Below are 18,117 nucleotides of genomic sequence, written 5' to 3'. Positions count from 1 at the left end.
AATGCAACAACAACCATTTGAGCCAGATAAATCAATATAGAAGTCTGGTTCAATTTGTGACCCAGATAATTTGTTAATTACTTCTTTTTAGGTTGGCAACACGGCCTTTAATATACCTACTTTTTCAAAAATAGATGTCGCTGCTTAGCCTTTCGCCGTATGAGTTAAATGAAAAACAGCGGCGACATCTGCCTGTCACATTTCACGTGTGCGAAAATTTCACGACATCTGCTTCTCAAGTCTCTCAATGATCCAGAGCATTCCCGTGAGAATTGAGCGTGAGCCGGAGCTGTAAAACTCACTGAAAGACGGCATATAGTCTTTCTTTTCGCACCCATTAACTTGACGTTTGAGCCTAAACAAATACATCAAATCCTCGCGCAAATTAAGTACACATTAGTGATCATTGTTTACTATATAGTTTGGCAGCTTAAGTAGAGGTTATGTTGCGAATAGAGTGGAAGGCAGTGGACTAGGCAGTCGAATGTCATATAATGAAGGAATGGTGTTCGGAGTTTTTACAAAGTTAAAAAAAAAAATGATAAAAGCTTTAATATAAATAAAACTATTGTTTTAATAACAACAAAAACGCCATATATATTCTGTATACATAAATTTATAAGGATTATCTCACTTTAAAATTTGAATTAAATAATCTAAAGTTTTTTTTTTTGAAACAGAGTCGAGAACTGTGCGTGTGAATGTGCGAATTTTCACCGATCAGCTGTTAGTTGCGCTACTTGGTAAAATTTACTATGTTAGTGATGGATGATATGGCGATTTTGAGCTATCAGTGAAAATAGATATGGCTATTTTTGAATATCGGCTATTTTTATAGCTATAGCGATCGCTTTATTTCAAACAAGCGATTCCATACAGAAGAGCGATTTTGAGCTATCAGTGAATATAGGTATGGCTATTTTTTACAGCTATGGCGATCGCTTTAATTTATCTTTAATAAGCGAATCTGCAATTATTTGTATACTTGTATATAAAAAATGAATGTTTAAGTCTTTTTACCAGAGTAGATTGAATGTTATACATTAATTTATACTAAATTAAATTTTTATTAGAATATATGAACCAAAATTGGAATAAAAAGAAAAAAGTATGTACCTTTAATTGTAAACTAATGTAATGTGAAATTCTAATTTTCTGAGATGTTATGATATATATTATTAACTGGCTGACGAAAATATGTTCAGACTCGTATTACACTCAATGAGATGAAACTAGCTGAAATAAATGTATATGCATCTTTGTTTTATAAATTTTGTTAATTGAAAATGCTTTGATTTTTAAATGTAAGATGAAATCAACCCGAAATAAATCTGTATATGTAACACCATAAAAACATGATTTATTTACTATATTATACTACACCGATGTATTCAGAAATACTCCGTATGAATTAATTCTGAAAGTTGTATTTCGCTGCATAAATTTGTACAGTAAAGTTAATCAATTTTTAATGAAAAAATATAGCAAATTCTTCAAACTATTATAAAAATATTCTTTAGCAGAAAATTAGCCACCCACTGCAGTGCCCTAGAAATTAGCCGGAGAATTCAACCATATACAAACCATATGACAAATCTTGAATTGCATTCTCCCAAAAAACCTTAAATTTTGAGTTAATCTGTTTACAATAAGACGAGTGATATATGTTTCTATAATTCTTTTATTTTACCATCAAAAACACAAATTTTATAAAAACTGTTAACGGTTACTGACTAGAAGTATGAACTTATGAATAACACAGGCAATCAATCTTAGGCCAAGCCTAAAGACCCATGTCTATTTGGCGTCACATAGTGCAATTAAAAACAAAAAAATTCAGTCATTCCATTTCTTTTATACATTTCATGATATTAAAGTTTTAAAATTAACTTATATTGCTTGTTTAATATTTTAACAAATATTAATTATTTTATTATAAATACTGAAATATAAAATCAAAATATAACGAATTTTATATTTTATGATTGGCGTTTAAAAAGATAAGCATTTTAGCCTTTTCATCATCTAAGCGCATTCTTCTCTCGCTTAAAATAAGGCCGGCTTGAGAAAAAAGTCTTTCACAGGGAACCGATGTTCCTAAACACCCCAACTTTTCGCGAGCTATAGGAGATAGATTGGGATACTTGTAATTGTTTTTCTGCCACCATAAAAAAGGATCAGCTTTTCGTGCAATTACAGTTTCTTCTATATACCTCTGCACTTCGATAATTGCTCTTGAATGAGTTGTGCCTTGCGGTGTCTTTGATCTTTGCGTTGATTATTTTTGAGTTCGATCTTTCGCTTGTCTGTAAAAATTACCCAAACCACGTGGCTGCTTTTCTAGCCGACTTCACAATGTCGTCGTTCTAGTTGTTGCACAAGTTTGCTTTGTTCCGTTCGCTGTTTCGGAAAGTAAAGCACACAGATGAGCAATGATGAACGATATCTCACTATCGATGATTGCATCGCTGCTATTAGTATTAGAATTTCATGCTGAAGGAAAATCGCCAATCGCTATAATCGCTATTGGCGATATTCTGCCAGAGGTGATTGTCATTCAAAAGAATCGAATGAAGGAAAATAGCTAATCACTGATATATTTGGATTGCAATAGCTATAGCTATTAGCGATTTGTCAATAGCGGCGATGCAATCACCAATAGCGAAATATCGAGCCATCACTAGTACACATCATCGGCGAGGCAAAGCAGCGGCAGAGATAGTAGCAGCGCAGTGAAAATTTTCACAAATATTTTAATCTATAAAAAGTAAGAAAACTTTAAATTACTAGGCTAATAAGCTAAAAATAGTACAATATATTAAGAAAGGTAAGAAATAAAGTGCATGGGAAATATATAAAAAAGGGTTCTGCGTCATTTTCACTACTTATTGCAACAATTTCACCTTTTAACAGTTCGTCATCCAATCATAGTAGAAAGTGCTGCAGAAGAAACCTATAAACTCTTATAACCCCAAAATATCGAGGAGAAAATGAGTCTAGTCTGGACTTTGATTGCTACATTTCTGTATTCAGAAATTATTGTAGTACTCCTTTTAGTCTTACCTGTAGCAAGTCCAAGCAAATGGAATCGGCTATTTAAATCAAAGTTTCTTGCAATGCTGGCAAAGCAAGCGCATCTTTATTTCTTTCTTATTATGGGCGTCCTTATATTATTCCTTTTGGATGCTATACGTGAAATGCGAAAATATTCAACACATGAACCGGCTGGTCATGAACACTTAAATGTTGAAATGCAGCATAGCATGCGTTTATTCCGTGCGCAGCGTAATTTCTACATTTCTGGATTTTCAATTTTCCTTGTGCTGGTAATACGCCGTTTGGTGACATTAATTTCTGCACAGGCTACACTATTGGCACAAAGTGAAGCTTCAATGAAACAAGCGCAAAGTGCCACAGCGGCAGCAAGAACATTGATGGCTGAAAAGACCACTGAGAAGGGAAAGGAAGCAACTGAGGATACAACATTGAATGAGGTAGGTGTTCGGATTTTTGTTTTATTTCGTTTTTTAGTTATCTTTGTTCTTTGTTTGGCTTGTGGCTGCATAAAAGCGTACGAAATGAGTTCTTGTACTTCAAGATGTGTGAGAAAGACCCTTTTGAAAGAGTTTGATAGAAGCGTGCACTACACCTTTTCCAGTTTAAGTTCAGAAAATTACAATTCAAGTTCAGAATTTCCAATTTAAATTCAGAAAATTTACAATTCAAGTTCAGAAATTTACAATTCAAGTTCAAAATTTTCAATTCAAATTCAGAAAATTACAATTCAAGTTCAGAAATCCCAATTTAAATTCAGAAATTTACAATTCAAATTCAGTAAATTACAATTCAAGTTCAGAAATTCCAATTTAAATTCAGAAAATTTCCAATTCAAGTTCAGAAAATTTCAATTTAAATTCAGAAAATTGCAATTCAAGTTCAGAAAATTTCAATTCAAGTTCAGAATTTTCAAGTCAAGTTCAGATAATTTTTTCGGGTATTTTTTTCATCCAATGGAAATAAATGTATGCACGATGGTATCTATGTGTTAAGGAAGTATTGGACATCTTAACTCGTTTAAATCAATTTTTGCGAGAAAGCGAAGAAAAAACTCATAAGAAGCAATTTCAATACTCTGTGGAGGTCTCTCCCTTCCACTGCTGTTTTAACTGAAGTACTTTCTTGGCCGTACCGTCATCATGAACTTGTTGGAAAGAATTATCCTCCATTAGATTTCAAGGTTCGGGATGTACACACCTTGAGGAAAATTTGGGGTACACTACTATACCCAAGCCACTATTTTGGCAACATGGTCAACGAAGCATCAACACTTCCGCAAGTAACATATAAGTATAAAATTAATTAATTAAACTAACTGAAAATTAACACCCTACTTATAAATTTTTTGAATTCGAACTGTAATTTTTTGAACTTGAAATGTAATTTTTTTATTTGAATCGTAATTTTCTGAATTTGAATTGTAATCTTCTGAACTTGAAATGAAAATTCTGAACTTGAATTGTAATTTTCTGAATTTGAATTGTAAATTTTTGAATTTAAATTGGAATTTCTGAACTTGATTTGTAATTTTCTGTAGTTGAATTGGAAAATCTGAACTTGAATTATAAACTTCTGAACTTGAATTGTAAATTTCTGAATTTAAATTGGAAATTCTGAACTTGAATTGCAATTTTTTGAACTTGAATTGTAAATTTCTGAACTTCAACTGGAAAAGGTTTAGTATTTTATATCGAATCTTTCTACTTAAACTAAAAAAAAAGTTTTGGCTATGAATTACTTAAGTATATATGTAAGTTAAAGAAACTACTCGCCTTATTTGCCCAGTGGGCGGTACATGATTTAACAACCAATCTAACCTAACGCTTCTCACCGCTTGTATAAATGCTCTTGCAAATTTGTTTATTTAAATACTTGACGTACCTAATTAATACATATTTATTCCTTTCTTCGATACCGCCTTATTTTGCGGGTGTTTTGCACAGCTTTTAAGTTTGCGAAGACGTGTACAAGGACTCAGTTCCAGCCTCAGATAAGGCGTTATGAAATACGTGAAATAGTTTAAAAAAGTAGATGTTAAATTTTAGAAGTTACAATTAGACACGGCCAAATAAAGTCAGCGTTAGCTTGCTTGCATAAAGAAATTTAGAGAAAATTCTTTTAAAATTTATACCATTTTGCAGCTGAATGAATTACGTAAGAAAGTGCAAGAACTAACCGCCGATTTGAATCGCGAAAAGAAGGACAAGGAAGCTGTAAAATCACAAGCCGAAAGCTTGAACAAGGAATACGATAGACTCACAGATGAGTACAGTAAGTTGCAAAAGAAGATAACAATCAGTGATAGCGCAGGCAAAGGTGGCGTAAAGGATGATTAATATGTGAAAAATAAAGCTGTTAGCAAGTTTTTTCCATTCAAATAACAATATAACACTATAAATACATGATAACACTGGTAATACATAACACACAAATTGAATGGAAGATATTTTTATATTAATGTTATATTATTTAGCTTGTTTGTGTATATCATTAATCTATAATGTTAATCCAAATTTTGAATTTTTTTATGAGCTAAATATTGAAAAATAAGAATGCAAAAAGGAAATTGGATGCTATTCACCCATATTTTATGTATATGTATGTATAACTTTAGAATGTACAAAAATTTTTTTAAAAGAACAGATGCTTCTAGCTTTTTTCCTTAAGATTGAAGCATTGTCGTTTAACATGTTGGTTAGTTCTTTTTTATTTTTTGAATTAAAAACATATTATCTCTTTGTATAAATCTAAATTATAAATAAATGTACGCTAAATGGTGTACATAGTTCAGAATTTGCATTCTTTTTCTGTGGGTTTATTATTTGACAAAACAAAAATAAATTTTTTTGCTATCTACGAATGATTCATTCTAAGTTAATAATAACATCATGACAACATATGTATGTATTAGGGCTGTTAACTGCATCCGGATTAACTAGCCGGATAAACCGGATATTCGAATAACCGGATAGCTAAGCAAAAAATCCGGCTGTCCAGATATCCAGATTCATAAACGGGAAATTCGGATATCCGCTGTTCGGCTATCCGGATACGTAAACGGAAAATCCAGATATCCGGATACTGGAATATAAAAGTTGAATATCTGCATATCAGAATTGAACGAAGCAAACATCGAAAAATTATTCACAAAATATGTTTGTAGATTATTAATAGCGTTTTCTTTTCTGACTATAGTATTACGCTTTTTGTACGCCGCGCAAGGGTTGTTGTTCTATTCTAAAAAACAGGCACCGCCTTTTCGGGGTATTTCGTTCTTTTGTAAAAATTGTTGCCTGCTCGCAACGCAAAAACGTTACACTTTTACCCTGCGGTGTGGCAATGCAACTCTGTGAAACTCTCAATTCGCTCACATTTGTGATATGAGTGAATATGGTGAGTTGAATTGCTCTTTGTATGCACTATAAATGTTGACAATTTTCTGGGATAGGAGTAACTCTATTAAGGCTTTACCATTTACTTAGGCAACAATTTATTTCAGAAAAGAAAACGCTATAAATTAACGTCAAAAATTAAAAAGTTACAATTTTACAAACAAGTAAAAATAAGAACAGTGCCATTTGTTTATATTGTGAAAAAACGCTATTAATTGATTTAAATGCCCCACGAATTTATTGTTATTAATGTTAAATAAACATATATGGTAATCCAATTTATTCCTTCACTGGATATCCAAAAATACGGTTAATTACCTTACTTACTTACTTACTTACTTAATTGGCGCTTAACCGTCTAAACGGTTATGGCCGTCCAACAAGGCGCGCCAGTCGCTCCTTCGCTCCGCCAACCGGCGCCAATTGGTCACACCAAGGGAGTTTAAATCGTTTTCCACCTGGTCCTTCCAACGGAGTGGGGGCCGCCCTCTACCTCTGCTTCCATAGGCGGGTTCCGATAGAAACACTTTCTTGGCCGGAGCATCATCTTTCATTCGCATAACATGGCCTAGCCAGCGCAGCCGCTGCGTTTTAATTCGCTGGACTATGTTGATGTCTGCATATAGCTCGTACAGCTACGGTTAATAACCGGATCTTCATAAATCCGGAAAGTTTCACAAACGAATATTAACCGGATATCCATGCCGTCCGGATTTTATCCGTGTCAACGGATACCCGTATGAATATCCGGATAATCCCAGCCCTAATATGTATGTATATGTTCATAGGTATGCAGGTATGTAAATGTTTACTTATCACGCCCTGCACCAACAACAACGTTTGCCTTATCTGTTCAACTGCAAGCCAGTTTTAAATGCGTAGATATCAAACATGTTGGCTGCTTTACTTTAAAAACTTGTTGTCGATGCCAAATAATTCTCTAAATTAAAGTACGTACACATAACTCTACCTAGCTTAAATGTATTTGACTATGCTTAGGAGAAAGATAAAGATATATAACTAACGACATACAAATGTTAACGACACCCACTTAAATTCCGACAAACCTGGGCATGCTAACAGACAACTAATTGATGCGGATCTACTTCCCAGCAATATAAGGGGACATCTCCGTCGATAAATCAGAAGTTTGAAATAAAAAATGCGACCAAAATTCACGCTCACATATCTGTCCTGCGTATGGCTCGGAATGAAGGACGGTGTCTAGAGAAAACGTATTGTACGAGAGAAAAGTTCTCCGGAAAATTAATGGAGAAAAGTTCTCCGAAAAATTCGATGGCGATTATCGAAGAAGGTGTAATGATTGGCTGTATGAGCTAAAACGCAAACGAAGTGTTGTTTTGCTTATAGTTTCATTATGAAAAGGAGATTCAAAGATAATATGGCGGTAGTTTTTGTCCTTTTAAGTATAATTTTTATGTGATCATAATCTCACCATCCGCCTCTTTTGGGGTATAATAAAATCTTGAAGTGTGAAAATTTTGCTTTGCATCTGCTTACAATAAAACGGGCGAAGGTTTGGCTTGGTGATATCATGCAAATGAAGGAAGACGGTCCGGTTAAGAAACTATTTCTATCGACTCATTTTGAAGCAGAGGAAGGGGAACCTCCAGCTTGCTGGGATAGGCAGCTGGAGGAAGTTGTGATATCCCTTGGAGTTACCGATTAGCCAAACAGGCAAAATGTCTAGACGGTTTAGCGCCATTTAATGATGAACTGAAGGCTCTTTACAGAGACGGTCGATAATGTCCGGCGAGCCCCGTTCTCAGCGTCCATCTAGACATTTTAATAGGTTTAACTGTTACTTTACATCATCAACCTCCGCATACGCAATATTCAAGGGGTTGATAAGCGCAGTTCATAGCTTCCGCAACCAAATTGTCAACTTCTCCTACGCGAGGCGAATCCTGTTGTATCATACACATATTTAGGAGGCGACGCTAAGCGACCCCTAGTTCCTCATGGAACTAGGTGGCGGGGGGCGTTTTGGCCTAGAGGGTACAATGTAGTCATATTAAATCGTTCCCAAGATGGTCGGGTTAGTACCTTAATGGCGTTTGCTACTGGAACGTACCGAATCTATATCTGGTAAAGGACCATCAACATCGATAACTCTCCCCAAAACCTTTGGGTAGTGCCCTTATCGCTACAACAACAACATACGCAATATATGTTCTGCAACAACCAACTCCCCTAACAGTAATATATCATAGGTCCAGCATGTCGAAACTGCAACTTACTTTGGACTCCCTTAAGAGTATACCGATTAAAATCAATATGTGATCGCATCTATTGAATGGGTTTCGGCGTTGTGCCATGTTTGATTTCAGTTTTAATACTCAGCGTGCCTTGCACACATAGTATATTAACTTTGGATAACGGTTGGTTGTACAGGTATAAAGGAATCGAGATAGATATAGACTTACATATATCAAAATCATCAGTATCGAAAAAAAATTTGAGCCATGTCCGATAACTTGAGTAAATACTGAGATATCTTCACCAAATTTGGTACACGAGCTTATCTGCACCCAGAATAGATTGGTATTGAAAATAAGCGAAATCGGATGATAACCACGCCCACTTTTTATATATATAACATTTTGGAAAACACAAAAAACCTGATTATTTAGTAAATAATACACCTCGAATGTTGAAATTTGACGTGTGAACTGATATTGAGATTCTTGATAAAAATTTGAAAAAAATTTTAAAATGGGCGTGCCACCGTCCACTTATGAAAAAAATCAATTTTACAAATATTATTAATCATAAAGCAAACATCGTTAAACCTATCGTAACAAAATTCGGCAGAGAGGTTGCCTTTACTATAAGGAATGCTTTGAAGAAAAATGAACGAAATCGGTTAAGGACTACGCCCACTTTTATATATTTTTAAAAGGGTCGTGGACGAATAAAATAAGCTATATCTTTGCGAAAAAGAGCTTTATATCAATGGTATTTCATTTCCCAAGTGAATAAATAGGAAAACTTCAAATTTTAAAAAATGGGCGGGGACCGCCCTTTTATGAATAAGCAATTTTCTATGTTTCGGGAGCCATAACTCGAAGAAAAATTAAGGGATCGTAATAAAATTGGGTACACATATTTTCCCTATTAGGAAATATTTCTAGAAGAAATGGATGAGATCGGTTAATGACCCCGCCCACTTTTATATAAAAGATTTTTAAAAGGGTCGTAGACGAAAATAATAATCTATATCTTAGCGAAAAGAGCTTTGTATCAATAGAATTTTACTTTATAAATTGATTTATAACTTTAAATTGCTAAACACTAAGATTTTTCAAAATGGGCGTGGCACCGCCCCTTTTATGACTAAGCAATTTTCTATGTTTCGGGAGCCATAACTCGAAGTAAAATTAACGGATCGTAATAAAATTGGGTGCACATATTTTCCCTATAGAAGGAAATATTTCTAGAAGTAATGGATGAGATCGGTTAAAGACCACGCCCACTTTTATATACAAGATTTTTAAAAGGGTCGTAGACGAAAATAATAATCTATAAGCGAAAAGGGCTTTGTATCAATAGAATTTTACTTTATAAATTGATTTATAACGTTAAATTGCAAAACACTAAGATTTTTGAAAATGGGGTGGCACAGCCCCTTTTATGACTAAGCAATTTTCTATGTTTCGGGAGCCATAACTCGAAGAAAAATTAACGGATCGTAATAAAATTGAGTTCACAATCTTTCCCAATAGCAGGAAATATTTCTAGAAAAAATGGACGAGCTCGGTTAAAGACCACGCCCACTTTTATATAAAAGATTTTTAAGAGGGTCGTAGACGAAAATAATAATCTATATCTTAGCGAAAAGAGCTTTGTATCAATAGAATTTTACTTTATAAATTGATTTATAACTTTAAATTACTAAACACTAAGATTTTTCAAAATGGGCGTGGCACCGCCCCTTTTAGGACTAAGCAATTTTCTATGTTTCGGGAGCCATAACTCGAAGTAAAATTAACGGATCGTAATAAAATTGGGTACACATATTTTCCCTATAGAAGGAAATATTTCTAGAAGTAATGGATGAGATCGGTTAAAGACCACGCCCACTTTTATATACAAGATTTTTAAAAGGGTCGTAGACGAAAATAATAATCTATAAGCGAAAAGGGCTTTGTATCAATAGAATTTTACTTTATAAATTGATTTATAACGTTAAATTGCAAAACACTAAGATTTTTGAAAATGGGGTGGCACCGCCCCTTTTATGACTAAGCAATTTTCTATGTTTCGGGAGGCATAACTCGAAGAAAAATTAACATATCGTAATGAAATTGTGTACACATATTTTCCTTATAGCAGAAAATATTTCTGTAAAAATGGACGGGATCGGATAAAGACCACGGCAACTTAGATATAAAACAAGTTTAAAAGGGTCGTAGACTAGAATAATAAGCTATAACTTAGCAAAAAATAGTTTTGGATCAATGATATTTCACTTATCAAGTTTTATTGTAAGAGGAAATGGGGAGAATTTTTTTTTTTAACGGGCGGTGCCAGGTGTTATGTAGAAAAGTAATTTATCTGAAATGAAATGTACAATTGAAGCTCACGCTGAGTATATAATGTTCGGTTACACCCGAACTTAGACACCTTTACTTGTTGTTCATATTCTTAGCTGGAAAACACTTCAATTCACTAAATCTGCAGCATTTTATTTTTTCTACAACATTAATTATGACCACCAAAAACTAACCGAAAAACTTTCGCTTTTCGCTCGCACATAATGCCACCATTTTGGCGGTATATAAAGGCAATCACCTGCTTGTAAAATAACATTAAAAAACTTTACTTCAGCTGCTAGTGGATAACGTTCATAATCTAAATGTGCTGCATCCAATTGTGAGGTATTACAAAGCATTTCTGTCTCATGTGCGTAAAGTTTTGATGTATCTGCCGGTGCTGCTAATATGACATGCTTTCTACCAAACACTTGACAAAGCAAATTATGTTCAGGATCATAATGTAGTGGTGATATTGTGTTTTTCGGACCTAACCATGCCTTAATTGAAACTTTCGCCGGCTCCGAACAATCCAATACATTCGTACGTAAAGTGCAATAATCTGGGATGCGAATATCTGCTTTAAGTGCTGGTATTTGATCGAATAGTTCATGCTGTGCTAAATATTCAATTTCTACGTCAGTTTGTTTAAATTGTCGTTGCAAGAAATCACGAACTTTCACCAGCTGCTGTGACCATTCATCAGTTGCATAGTTGGCTCCAATTTCTATTGGAACCGTGCGATTACCTGCTAATTTGTGTATATAATTTAGATCACGCCACTTTTGCATGGCAGGCCAATGGGCGATTGTGTTGAGTAGCAAAACAGGCTGTAACGGAAGGAAACATTTTATGCGAAAGTCTTCCAATGAAGGGAAATCTAGAATTGGTATATCGCATTTAACTGATTCACGCTTCAGCTCTGATATGATTGGCAAATCATTGGTGGCGTCATCTAGCCAAATAAATAATATTGGAAATATAAACTTAACTATTTTCAAATTCAAATTTGTACCTAAAGCTTTACTTATGAAGCTTGTAAGCTCTGCCTGAAAGTTATTGCTTCTTTCATATAAGTCTTGTGTACATCCTATCAGTATAGCTTCATCGAGCACTTCGGCGCATCGCATTACTTGCTCTTTGGAGTCATTTTCGCAAAGTAAATAAAAAATCTTTAAAAAATGTATTGTAGTTGGCAAATCTGCTTATTTTCTATAGCTTACTTTGTAATAATTGGCTAGTGCATATATTTTACGCACTGACAGAGGCACCGCACTAAAGTGTCCCGTGTGTATGCGTTCCCAGCACTTATCCGCTAAGCTGTTTACGAGATAATAAACTTCTTCGTTAAATACATTCATATGCTCCACGTCTGCTATCGCCCTGCTGATGATGTAGTTAGCCTCTGGTTCATTTTGTAAAATATGTCGAATTTCTTCGCGCTTAGGCAAATACACGCCGAATTTGGTACAATTTTCCATTTGTTTATTTTTTTGTTTGTGTTTCGCATTTTCAGCTGTTTTTGACAGCTCGTGTGCCATCTGATTTTTGTCTGTCAGACTGAATTATCGAATCAATTTCAGCTTTTTATACCGAGCTGCACAATTTGTGTCCTCACTAGAAAAGGCACCTTGTCGATGGTGTGAGGTAGAGGTGGAAAAATATCGATATATGCCGATAGTATCGAAGGGCACTATCGATATATCGATACTATCGGGAAATTTTCGTAGCGGCAGAGAATCTCTTATGGAGCACACCTGAGTTTTACAAAAAGATCACTTTCTGCATTAGCGGTTTCTGTCCGAGCTTATAAAATACCTCAGTATCAATAATCCGAAAGCGGAAAAAATTGTATGTCTATCAAAAATGTTCACGAAAAACCAGAAAATTACCCCGGACCACTCCGAAACCGGAGGAAAGGATCCAAAGTATTTTTGCGCAGAACATCTTTCTGCATTGGAGGCCATCGGCCGTGATTATAAAAAATTACACATGCCAGTCCAACACCTTTTTGGGATTGAAATTAAATACGTGCAAAACCTTTTTCTACACCAATTTCCTTTCTATGTACAACAACCACATGAAAACTGTTAAATTCAACTATAAAAATATCTCCACACAGAGCTTACATCTTGGTGTCAAGACGCGTCGTTTGATACCCATCTCGATATTCTCGGACGCATATTAGCTGTCGACCGCTGTTCTAAATTTTTACTAAATTTTTTTGGACGTGTATTAGCACACTTGTTAACGAAGCCAGTCCAGCTTTTAACGCAGAAGCTTCTTTTTCGCCATCATATTTCTCTTTTGAGGTCGAGTACAAAACGCAACGTGGAGATGATCCCACAATTGCTTGTATTGCCGCTTGTTTTGAACTCCTTTTTTCAATAGGAACAAATCGCCATGGGTTTTATTTTTATTCGATTTGGAAAAATTATGCCAAATAGCAGACATCTTTACTTTCTTTTTATTGGACACGCTATCCATTTTGTTCAGAATGTGCGAAAGTTGACGATTTATATAAAGAATCGTGAACTCTATATAACATTAAATTTATAAGAGTATAACAATGCGAAAACTCATTCCAATTTATACGCGTGTTTTACAAGCCAACCTAATATAAACGCACGCAAGTCATTTTCTGTCAAAAATGTCTCATGCACATACAACTTGTATGAAAGCAGCCCAAATTCAATTTGCTGCGTGAAAACCTAACTCGATTTCCAATTTTTATTCTGCGTGACATTTAGATTTGACGTTTACATACATGCTTTACATTGTCGCAACGCATGCTTATTTGGGTTAGGGCAAAAAACGCCGGTTGTTTGCGTGCACTAAAAAAACGCAGTGCGGTTTTATTAGGTTGGCATGTTACACACTTCTATCGCTTCTGAAATTTTCGCTCATTTGAAAAAGTCAAAATAAGTGCTACGAACATGCCAGCATAACATGAGTTACCAATGCGTTTTTATATTATATATAAACTTACAATTCCTCCACTATAGTACTTTAGACGATAGTATCTATAGTCATAAAACATCGATAGTTCCATCGATAGGTAAACCCTATCGATACTATCGTCGATAGTTTTCCACCTCTAGTGTGAGGATTCAGCCGAAGTGTTAAAGGCCACGGGTACAATGACATTTTTCATATAGATGCGTTTAACACAAGCTTATGCATTCCAATAACATCGCCACAATCAACCAAGATGTTGCGTTTGTATATATGAAGGAACTTCAGATTTGGCAATTGAATTTTAGTACGCCTTGCCCATTCACATACAACATTTCGCGGAGCACTGTTGTAAAATTCTTCTTATACAACAAAAATACTTGATAACATATTTTGTGTCGTATTCGATTATTATATTGCAGTTTTCAAATGCGAAAAATGTTAGAAAAGTTACCAACCAGTGGGAAAAATAATTTCACTTGCAAAGTGTGCCAACACCCTTAGCCAAAGCAAATGTCAAATTCTTCTTCTTATGATTTGCTTGGAACAAAATTGGGGAGTTGGCTACTTTTCAATATCAGATGGCGCCAGTGCCGCTCATTCTACCATTCTCCATAAAAATACGTGGAATCTACTCATAATGCATAAGCTTGTGTTAAACTCATCTATATGAAAAACTGCTTATGTGTCGGAGCTGTAAGGAGCTTATATCTATGCCATTCCGCCTTTTAAGAGGGCGCCGGGATGTCGGTTACAAACATTTACCAACTCCCGCAATCCAAGGCGTTTTGCGGACTATGGCTAGGGGGTATATTCGACTGTAATTCAATATGGGAACGCTTAGGGGAAAAAACATAGCTTCACCACACAAGGATGGATGCTGTACTGGATGGTTTTTCCACTCCGTATGTAATATGAAACCACTGAATCCGCTTTACAAGGCAGGAGGTCGTACGACCAAAATGAATCACCAAGAAAGTTATAATGTAGATAAAGAAAAGAAGATGGAATATGTTGTTGTTGTTGTTGTAGCAGTGCTTCGCCCCATCCAATAGATCTGACTGATAACAAATTGTCATCAATGTCCTCTAACGGGAGTCCGAGGAAACTTGCTGTTTCAACAGGGGTGGACCATAATGAGAGAGGTGTTAGAGGCGTTGGTTCCACATTGCAATTGAAGAGATGGTTGGTGTCATGTGGGGACACATTGCAAGCAGGGCATACATTTTGTATGTCGGGGTTGGTTCTGGATAGGTAAGAGTTTAACCTGTTACAGTATCCAGATCGAAGTTGGGCTAGAGTGACTCGCGTTTCCCTAGGGAGTGTGCATTCCTCTTTTGCAAGTTTTAGGGTATTGTTCTTTGAGTTCTGGATTCACCGGGCAATTCCTGACATAGAGGTCCGACGCCTGCTTATGGAGTTCACCAAGGATCTGCTTATGTTTTTTGGCTTCATACGGTTGTGTTATCAGGTGGCGTATTTCCTCATAGTGCTTACGGTGGTGACTCCTTAAGCTCCTGGGCGGTGTTGGCTCATCAATCAGATGTCAGTTGGGATGCCCAGGTTTCTGGGGACATAAGGAGACAACTCGTGGCGGTTCTGAGGGCAGTATTTTGGCAAGCCTGTAGCTTGGAATATAGTCGTATACAACAGAAAATGAAAATATTATAAATTAAATGGGGTTACACTGAAATGACTGCCCTTGGTCGGGGAAAATCCCGAGCCGCTTAGGTACATACAACCGGCTGCCTTGGGAAGACAGCAGAGGCGAGATGTTGGCGGATCAAATGAAGAAACGACGTTTTGAACAGAGACGCCCCCAATCGTATGGTAGGAAGTTGTCACAGTTCGACAAATATTTCAATCGTGAGCGTAGGACTCGTAAAATGCGTCAACTGGCAGCCGATGGGAACAGTGGCATCTGACCACCTGCCTATACTCATTACGCTTGAGCGATCTGCCGACTTCATAACTACTGAACTACGCACTTTCATCAATTTTTAAAAAAGGGAAGTGGGAAGATTACAAAACTTATACTGACAATCGTTTTGCTGCCCTCCCTATCCCGACTGATGCCCGATGATGCTTAAAAAACTTGGCAAAGAGGGATTGAATTATCAAGCGCATGTCTTCAACCTGCCCTTGTTGTTGTAGTTGTTGTTGTTGTTGTAGCGATAAGGTTACTTCCCGAAGGCTTTGGGGAGTGTTATCGATGTGATAGTCTTTTGCCGGATACAGATCCGGTACGCTACGGTAACACAGCACCATTAAGGTGCTAGCCCGATCATCTCGGGAACGATTTATATGGCCACATTAAATCTTCAGGCCATGTTCTTAAAAAAATACCCAAAATTCCAAAAGAGGAACGCACTCTCCCAAGAGAAACGCACGTCACTCTAGCTCAACTTTGATCTGGGTACTGTAACAGGTTAAACTCTTACCTATCCATCCATAATCAACCCCGACAAACAAAATGTATGTCCTGCTTGTAATGTGTCCCCACATGACGCCAACCATCTCCTCAATTGCAATGTGGAACCAACGCCACTAACACCCCTCTCACTATAGTCCTCCCCTGTTGAAGCTGCAAGTTTCCTTGGACTCCTGTTGGAGGATATTGATGGCAATCGGTGATCGGTCGCGCCTATTGGATGGGACGAAGCACTGCTACAACAACAATCAAAGGACTATAAACCATGAGTCGGACTAGGAGGGAGAAAGTAAAGAATGGCCAATGAGCTCCGCGATGGAACGGCGACATGCCAATTAACATGCGCAGCCCGTTGAAGTAGGTCGAAGCAATTCGCTGACAAGAGCTTTGACGCGACAAACCCGCGCTAATGCAACCAACTTCAATGGCGAAAAGGCTTTGGACGGAATAAGGACTGAATGATCGGATGAAGGTGATACCGTCTGATTTGAAGAGGAAAAAGGATCCAGCCTTATGTCCATGAGGCAGGCTATATGTATTCACAAGACATGTGGGTCTAAGGATGTAGGGCGGATATACTCCAATGACGAGGAAGCAAGGACAGAGAAAATAAGATCAAAACTAGTGGTTTATTCGAAATACGAAATGGAAGTAACGCTAAAACTCTTGCTACTCCTGGGAATATGAGTGACGTGGAAAAGCAGTCCCTGATTGTGGCGCTAATTGATCGTAGCAATCTCTTCAGGTAGATAACTACCGAAATGTGAAGATATGTAGCAAAGGAGTTCATTTCAGCCTTCGTTTCGGCTGGTTGGTACAATAGGGTTGAGTTGATGGCGAGTTATTGCACGACCTTGCGGTGATTTATGAGCCTGTCTGTGATACCGACAACGATTATCGGAGGAGGTATAATGATATCAGTTTTACGAAGATAGTGCAACTATTAAAAGTCCAAAAGACGCATTGGCCAATAAAGTATTTCAATCGACTCTCGTATTTCGGAGCAGGAGGAGGGCGTTACCACCACTCCCAATTAGCATCAGTTACCGCGAAACAGGGATAGCTGAAGTGACTTGTTACAAAACGGTCAAAATTGAGCACGTGTTTAAGCGCAAAATCATGAATGAATGAATTCGGGAACAAGAGGCTGTTCCTAACCTCCAACGACAGTCCGGATCAAATCAAGATTCTTGAACATATCTGACTCCGGAATAAAAGGACGTGATATTCAAGGGCAAGATAAATTGGCAACGCGACCTTCATGTGGGCATTCGGCGAAAGATGAGCCGTATCCTTAAAACATGAGGAGGCACCTCAATGTGTGAATAGACTGTATGAAAACATACACACACAATCTAGTCACCCTGTAAAGCATAGGTAAGCTTGGAACTACGAGACCATGGATGCATCCCTTTACTCGTGACCAGCGAACAAGAGATTGTGTTATCCTTGGTATGAAATACTGTTCAATTATCAAAGAGAAAAGTGGCTGCTTGAGGAATTGGAGAGCTAAACATGCTGTGTGACTAACGACGCACCTTCTCGGAGGATTCTAGGTACTTGCAGAAAATTGCCCGATATATACGAACAACGTTGATTGAGAGCCGATCCAGTATCTGATATCGGAACATCTTTCCATAATCAACTCGGCATGTCTCATTCAATCCACCACTGCATGTTATATTTTTTTCTAGAACGTCTCTGGTTCGCTCACGAAGATACAGCC

The 18,117-nt window shown here is 36.7% G+C and overlaps 2 protein-coding genes across 3 annotated transcripts; one reads left to right on the top strand and one right to left on the bottom strand.

The window, feature by feature from the left end:
• Positions 1-2,622: 2,622 nt before the first annotated feature.
• On the top strand, positions 2,623-5,850 carry LOC137251724 (B-cell receptor-associated protein 31). 2 transcript variants are annotated; one of them, XM_067786515.1, is made up of 3 exons: positions 2,623-2,767; positions 2,914-3,494; positions 5,199-5,850. In XM_067786515.1, the coding sequence occupies exons 2-3, from the start codon at positions 2,991-2,993 to the stop codon at positions 5,391-5,393; spliced, it is 699 nt and encodes a 232-aa protein (XP_067642616.1). In that variant the 5' UTR covers positions 2,623-2,767; positions 2,914-2,990; the 3' UTR covers positions 5,394-5,850. The 2 variants fall into 2 exon arrangements, with proteins under 2 accessions (XP_067642616.1, XP_067642615.1); XM_067786514.1 differs by having other exon boundaries at positions 2,669-2,827.
• A 5,287-nt stretch (positions 5,851-11,137) lies between these two features.
• Positions 11,138-12,608, bottom strand: JMJD5 (Jumonji domain containing 5). Its single transcript, XM_067791498.1, has 3 exons — positions 12,229-12,608; positions 12,021-12,177; positions 11,138-11,960 (listed from the first exon to the last, which is right to left on the bottom strand). The coding sequence occupies exons 1-3, from the start codon at positions 12,544-12,546 to the stop codon at positions 11,179-11,181; spliced, it is 1,257 nt and encodes a 418-aa protein (XP_067647599.1). The 5' UTR covers positions 12,547-12,608; the 3' UTR covers positions 11,138-11,178.
• Positions 12,609-18,117: the final 5,509 nt, after the last annotated feature.

The sequence above is a fragment of the Eurosta solidaginis genome, chromosome 5 (genome assembly GCF_040869045.1).
Source record: "Eurosta solidaginis isolate ZX-2024a chromosome 5, ASM4086904v1, whole genome shotgun sequence".
Classification (NCBI taxonomy): Eukaryota; Metazoa; Arthropoda; class Insecta; order Diptera; family Tephritidae; genus Eurosta; species Eurosta solidaginis.
This window is presented reverse-complemented; position numbering and strand designations above follow the sequence as displayed.

Bases quoted from the DNA above. Each gene is read 5' to 3' on its own strand.
- LOC137251724 (XM_067786515.1), top strand. From the start codon at position 2,991: ATGAGTCTAGTCTGGACTTTGATTGCTACATTTCTGTATTCAGAAATT. The intron at 3,495-5,198 runs GTAGGTGTTCGG...ACCATTTTGCAG, and splicing joins AGGATACAACATTGAATGAG to CTGAATGAATTACGTAAGAA.
- JMJD5 (XM_067791498.1), bottom strand. From the start codon at position 12,546: ATGGCACACGAGCTGTCAAAAACAGCTGAAAATGCGAAACACAAACAA. The intron at 12,178-12,228 runs GTAAGCTATAGA...CATTTTTTAAAG, and splicing joins CACTAGCCAATTATTACAAA to ATTTTTTATTTACTTTGCGA. The intron at 11,961-12,020 runs GTACAAATTTGA...TTATTTGGCTAG, and splicing joins CTTCATAAGTAAAGCTTTAG to ATGACGCCACCAATGATTTG.